At 37.2% G+C, this 7,353-nt stretch overlaps 1 protein-coding gene across 1 annotated transcript; it reads left to right on the forward strand.

The window, feature by feature from the left end:
- The first annotated feature begins 3,931 nt into the window (after positions 1-3,931).
- Positions 3,932-5,648, forward strand: or40a1 (odorant receptor, family 40, subfamily A, member 1). Its single transcript, XM_029651771.1, has 2 exons — positions 3,932-4,739; positions 5,282-5,648. The coding sequence occupies exons 1-2, from the start codon at positions 3,944-3,946 to the stop codon at positions 5,446-5,448; spliced, it is 963 nt and encodes a 320-aa protein (XP_029507631.1). The 5' UTR covers positions 3,932-3,943; the 3' UTR covers positions 5,449-5,648.
- Positions 5,649-7,353: the final 1,705 nt, after the last annotated feature.

A 7,353-nucleotide genomic window follows, 5' to 3' on the forward strand; every position in this document is an offset into this window, starting at 1 on the left:
ATACATCTGCAAAGTCCATGCACACACACTTGCATACTGTCCTACATGTGCTAATTAGAGTTGGTTGATTTATGTTCTTTACGTTTTTGTTTTGTATCTATTATCTTATTTTCTTATTTGTTTGTTGTTTATACACCTTGTGGGTGGGGGAAATAGTAAAAAAATAGGAGAAGACTAGTATTGTCTTGAATTTCTCATTGTACAATATATAAGAATATATCACTATGTTGCCAAAAAGTTCAAGACTGTTATTGTTTCCCTTCAATAAAATTCGTTCAAAACTACTTTCTGCAAATTTTTTGATACTTTCTTAGGCTATACAAGTGCTATCTCATGCTAAAAAATGTATGTTTACACCTATGCAGTACCTTTAGCAATAATAAATAATAATAATAAACCTCTACTTTAGTAAAGAGTGATGTCCGCTGATTAAACACAGTCTTTCTGCATTGTGAAGAGGGAAAACACAGATATTCACAACGTTTGTGATGAATGGCAGGTTGTTTCTTCGTGCAAAATAGATTATGGGTTTCAAAGTCAATGAAGCTACTTTATTTTAGGGGTTTAGTGAACGCGGGTCATTTTCCACCCTTCGGACAAGGGGAGTATAAAGAATGTTAAGATTACACAAGGGGAGTATACAGAATGTTAAGACTACACAAGGGGAGTATACAGAATGTTAAGACTACACAAGGGGAGTATACAGAATGTTAAGACTACACAAGGGGAGTATATAGAATGTTAAGACTACACAAGGGGAGTATACAGAATGTTAAGACTACACAAGGGGAGTATACAGAATGTTAAGACTACACAAGGGGAGTATACAGAATGTTAAGACTACACAAGGGGAGTATACAGAATGTTAAGACTACACAAGGGGAGTATACAGAATGTTAAGACTACACAAGGGGAGTATACAGAATGTTAAGACTACACAAGGGGAGTATACAGAATGTTAAGACTACACAAGGAGTATACAGAATGTTAAGACTACACAAGGGAGTATACAGAATGTTAAGACTACACAAGGAGTATACAGAATGTTAAGACTACACAAGGGGAGTATACAGAATGTTAAGAGTACACAAGGAGTATACAGAATGTTAAGACTACACAAGGGGAGTATACAGAATGTTAAGACTACACAAGGGGAGTATACAGAATGTTAAGACTACACAAGGGGAGTATACAGAATGTTAAGACTACACAAGGGGAGTGTATACAGAATGTTAAGACTACACAAGGGGAGTATACAGAATGTTAAGACTACACAAGGGGAGTATACAGAATGTTAAGACTACACAAGGAGTATACAGAATGTTAAGACTACACAAGGGGAGTATACAGAATGTTAAGACTACACAAGGGGAGTGTATACAGAATGTTAAGACTACACAAGGGGAGTATACAGAATGTTAAGACTACACAAGGGGAGTATATAGGATGTTAAGACTACACAAGGGGAGTATACAGAATGTTAAGACTACACAAGGGGAGTATACATAATGTTAAGAGTACACAAGGGGAGTATACAGAATGTTAAGAGTACACAAGGGGAGTATACAGAATGTTAAGACTACACAAGGGGAGTATATAGAATGTTAAGACTACACAAGGGGAGTATACAGAATGTTAAGACTACACAAGGGGAGTATACAGAATGTTAAGAGTACACAAGGGGAGTATACAGAATGTTAAGACTACCAATTTGTAAGTCGCTCTGGATAAGAGCGTCTGCTAAATGACTTAAATGTAAATGTAAATCTAAGGGGAGTATACAGAATGTTAAGACTACACAAGGGGAGTATACAGAATGTTAAGACTACACAAGGGGAGTATACAGAATGTTAAGACTACACAAGGGGAGTATACAGAATGTTAAGACTACACAAGGGGAGTATACAGAATGTTAAGACTACACAAGGGGAGTGTATACAGAATGTTAAGACTACACAAGGGAAGTATACAGAATGTTAAGACTACACAAGGGGAGTATATAGGATGTTAAGACTACACAAGGGGAGTATACAGAATGTTAAGACTACACAAGGGGAGTATACATAATGTTAAGAGTACACAAGGGGAGTATACAGAATGTTAAGAGTACACAAGGGAGTATACAGAATGTTAAGACTACACAAGGGGAGTATATAGAATGTTAAGACTACACAAGGGGAGTATACAGAATGTTAAGACTACACAAGGGGAGTATACAGAATGTTAAGAGTACACAAGGGGAGTATACAGAATGTTAAGACTACACAAGGGGAGTATACAGAATGTTAAGACTACCAATTTGTAAGTCACTCTGGATAAGAGCGTCTGCTAAATGACTTAAATGTAAATGTAAATGTAAGGGGAGTATACAGAATGTTAAGACTACACAAGGGGAGTATACAGAATGTTAAGACTACACAAGGGTTAAATCTACTTTCAAATATATGGCAAGACTTGAGAATGGCTGTCTGGCAATGGTCAAGAAACAATTTGACAGAGCTTTAAGAATTGTGAAAAGAATGGGCAAATGTTGCACAATTCCAATGTTGAACAAACGCACAGATGTAATTGCTGTCAAATGTATTGACTCAGGGGTGTGAATAGTTATGTAAATAAGATATTGCTGTATTTAATTTACAATTAATTTGCAAACATTTCTAAAAACATTTTATTGCTTTGTCATTATGGGGTATTGTGTATAGATGGGGTAGAAAATGTGGAATAAGTCAAGGGGTATGAAAAGTTTCTGAAGGCACTGTACTTTGTTGCTACACTGGTTTAATGCATCTGATGCATATTTCAGCCTCTGAAATATACGTTTTAGTTGTCAACTGGTCCCTGACAAGTGAAATGCAACTTGCTGAATAGCACACCGGGAAATATGTTATAGAGAACATATGTATTTTAACTGGTTGTTTGATCAGCTCAGCCATTTGTATTGCAAGTTCACATAACATCATTTTTGAATACATTTGACATTGCTCAAACTCACTTCCAACGGTCAGGGATAACGTCTGGGTTTAGAAGACATGTCGAGATAAGCCAGGGATCTTTACATGATCTTACAGGGAGTCCAGAACAAGAGTTAGAAAAGGCAAATGGGAAGACCAAAAGGTGCAGGTTGGTGTTTATTGTCATGAACCTTTCCCTGGAGGCAGAACTGAGCGGTTTAAACTAGATTATCCTTAACTGTTGTTGTCATAATTAAAACAGAGAACCTAATGAGTGTAAACATTATAGTCAAAAGAGATCATTAGGCCCTGATATGATAAAATAAGATGGTGATAATTAGGTCCTCATCTATTAACATTGGCTTTAATGAGTTGTTAATATATAAATATGTACTTGTTTTCTCACTCTAATTAAACCCAAATGACGATTGCATTCTTTATCACAACTATTTATAATGGTGGATTTGTCTAATTGTCCTTCAGTTCACACAAAGACTGACTCCAAAACGTTGTTAAAAGCAGAGCTACAGTGGGTGTTCAGTATTATTGATGTTGGTACAGTGGGTGTTCAGTATTATTGGTGTTGGTACAGTGGGTGTTCAGTATTATTGGTGTTGGTACAGTGGGTGTTCAGTATTATTGGTGTTGGTACAGTGGGTGTTCAGTATTATTGGTGTTGGTACAGTGGGTGTTCAGTATTATTGGTGTTGGTACAGTGGGTGTTCAGTATTATTGGTGTTGGTACAGTGGGTGTTCAGTATTATTGGTGTTGGTACAGTGGGTGTTCAGTATTATTGGTGTTGGTACAGTGGGTGTTCAGTATTATTGTAAAATAGTGTTAGAGAGGTATGAAATGAACAGGAAGGCTGTTTAGTTTGAGATGGTCTTGTCTTAGTCACTTCATTATGTATCATCAGATAACTTGGGGATTTTGATTGGTTTTCCATGTCAGTAATCTGTATTTCTCTTCCAGACACACAGTGGCCCCTCAAATGGGTTTTTCTGTGCTTTACAATGGAACGGGATCATCAGATGATGGATTCTACATCACAGCCTTCCACACACTGGGCAATAAGAACTACCTCATCCTAGCTCTCTCTATAATATACATCATCACTCTAATGGGTAACTTTCTTCTGTTAGCAGTCTTCATTATGAACCCAAGCCTTCAAAATCCAAAATATGTTGCAGTGTGCAATTTAGCTGTGGTGGACATCTCTTTGAACAGTGTTATCATCCCCCAGATGGTGCCTGTATTTGTGTTCAATCTGAACTACGTCTCCTTTGGGACGTGTTTTTCTCAGATGTTCTTCATGCATTTATTTGGTGATATGGAGTCCTTCTCCCTGGCTCTCCTAGCGTACGACCGTGTGATAGCCATTTGTTTCCCTCTGCGTTACCTCACCATCAACACCAACCTGAGGATGCTGCTCATCCTGCTAGGGATCTGGACCCTGGCCTTCCTCTTGGAGGTCTACCCTGTCGCCCTGGCCTCTAGCCTGCCTTACTGTGCCTCTAGGGTGGTGCAGAGCTGCTGCTGTGAGCACGGCCCTGTATACAGACTGGCCTGCTCTGACATCTCTTTCAACAGGAAACTAGCAACAGCTAAAACTCTGGCTGTCCTGTTAGGCCCCCTGTCCTTCATCATCTTCACCTATGCTGTGGTGGTGGTTGCGGTGCTGAAGTTTGCCTCCACTACCCAGCGGTGGAAAGCCTTCCACACCTGTCTCACTCACCTGCTACTGGTACTGGTGTACTACCTCCCTGTCATCCTGGCCTACGTCCTAGGTAAACACAGGATGACTGTTGACTTCAAAATCAAATCAAATATAATCGTCACGTTCACAGTTTCCCACAGGTATTAAAGGTTCAGCGAAATGTTTATGTGCTCTTCGCCATAACTTGTATACCTGCTGTAAACTGTATTCTCCCTAAGTGTAGGTCAGGAATAAAGGAGGACTCTGACTAATTTGCCCCCAAGTGTGTGTTTATTGTACTGTATAAGTTGTCATTCAAAAGAGCACTAGCACATTGCATTTTAGTAGATGCTAAGTGCCTTACTCAAGGGCAAAATGACAGATTTTTCACATAGTCAGCTTTGGATTCAAACCAGCAACCTTCCAGTTACTGGTCCAAACCTCTTAACCACTAGGCTACCTGCCGCACATCTGAGTTGTCTGGTTGCTAGGCTTTGACAAGTGGGAGCGTACAGCATGTCTCGGCGCACAAGTTCCTTCTTATCTTAACTGAATATCATAATTGACTGTTAATACTATCAATCAACATGTCAAAGTCACTGGATGTGTGTCTGTTTGTCCCTTCCCTCCTAGGTAACCTGCGCTTGGTGCAGTCCCCAGACCTCCTGACTGCCATCCTCACTGTGTCTGTCACCCTGCCACCCATGCTCAATCCTATCATCTACAGCCTAAAGACAGAGGAGCTGCGGGAGAAAATCATCAAACTGTTTGTAAAGACAAAAGTTACTTCTCACAAATGAGACTTTGCGTGGAGTTGTTGATCGTATTTTCAAATCTGCAGCAAAAACTCAAGAACTGTAGATATAAGAAGAGTTTCCAAGTAAGGTGACATTCCCCTTGCATTTTGTATCCATTTCATTTCAGCAGTTTTCTGTTATTACTGTTTTATGAACACTCTAATTATTTAGATAATTGCAATAAAACAATGTCTGACTATTCTTCTGTTGAACACTTAATATTTGCATATAATAGATTTAACATATTTTATTGTGATAAATTAATACAATTCTAACTTCTAATTTCAAATTATTTTTTTTGTGCTTTTCAGATACAAGTTTTTATGCCACAGCTGTAATCATGGAGTGTTTATATATTATAATAACATTAATTACTGGACGAATTCATTTTGCATCCACCATAAAGAATGTGTTCTTAACTGACTTGCCTAGTTAAAGACTACATTTAAAAAATATATTAAAAAATAAAACTATTAACAGAAAGGCACAGCATATCCAGGTAAAATCATTATGAATACGGACAGTACATGGCATGATGAGTGAGGACAGGTATTTGTCACATATAGTGATCATCACATACAATTATGGCATGGAGGTAAAGTTTTGCAAAGTATCTAGATAAACAGTATTTACGTTGAAAGAGTTCAACTCTAATCAAATAACATACATTCATTAGTTCCACTAGATGGCACTAAAACATATTCACTGGCAGAGACACACTGTAGGGCTCTGTTCAAAGGTAAAATGAGTAACACTAAGACATTTCATGAACAATGATTAATGAGTTATTTATAAACCTTTAATAAATACATATTTGTAAATATTAGTAAGCATTAATAAGCATGTATAAGCTTTATAATCACTACATTTTTTTTTTTAAATGTGAACAATTATTTATTTGTTTTTAATATATTCAGTATAAGGTAACATACAAGCAGTATGTAGTGGGAGAAACGAGGAACAAAAGTATTGATTTATTGTTAATATATTCAGTGTAAGTTAACATACAAGCAGTATGCAGTGGGAGAAACGAGGAATAAAAGAGAGATAAAACAAGGAATAAATCAATTAAAGGATATACAAGAAAAAGAAAAATACATAGTGTTGCAGTTCTTGTATTCTGTGGTGAATATACATAACTATTAAGGAGCAGTGTAATTACGGGTTTGGGACACAGCATAAGAACAGAACAGAACGGATATATCTTACTTTGAATTTGACCTAAAAACGTGTTTCCAACAAGAGCATTTGTAATGTTGAACAAGAGCATTTGTAATGTTGAACAAGAGCATTTGTAATGTTGATCATTATCTACAAGCTGTAGTTTAAGTCTACTGTCAGGAGTGAAATAAGTCCAGCTGATGGGAATGGTTTCTAGATGAAGAACAAATGTTGTTCCATACCATGAGCCAGTCCCATTTGAGCCCAAGGTTCTCTTGGTCTCATTCTCACTTCTTTGTGATAGGTAAGGTACTGTAGGGTGTTGGCATTTTGTGAAGATCATTTCTCATGAATTAAGGATACAATTCCAGCTATTCTGTTAGAGGAGATGAACTTTGCGAGAAGGTGGGAGCCTGGAAAGGAATCCCATGGTACACCATACGTTTTCAGAGCTGTACGTAGTTTAAGCTGAAAAAAGATTATGAACCAGTGATATAATAGGAGTCCTTGAAATCTATTTAGAAGCATTTGTAACATTTACCATAATCTAAATATTTCTAATAGATTATTATTGAAATGTATTATAAAGTGTACCGTGAAATGTACAAGAATTCAAAAGTCAAGAAACAGTCTTAGCGAAACATACAGTACAATATCATACATCCAAAACATACATTATCATACATTCAAAACATACAATATCATACATCCAAAACATACATTATCATGCATACAATATCATGCATA

This window comes from Oncorhynchus nerka, linkage group LG14 (assembly GCF_034236695.1).
Source record: "Oncorhynchus nerka isolate Pitt River linkage group LG14, Oner_Uvic_2.0, whole genome shotgun sequence".
Lineage (NCBI taxonomy): Eukaryota > Metazoa > Chordata > Actinopteri > Salmoniformes > Salmonidae > Oncorhynchus > Oncorhynchus nerka.

Coding starts and splice junctions, on each gene's coding strand:
- or40a1 (XM_029651771.1), top strand. CDS start 3,944: ATGGGTTTTTCTGTGCTTTACAATGGAACGGGATCATCAGATGATGGA. Junction 4,740..5,281: donor CATCCTGGCCTACGTCCTAG/GTAAACACAGGA, acceptor CTTCCCTCCTAG/GTAACCTGCGCTTGGTGCAG.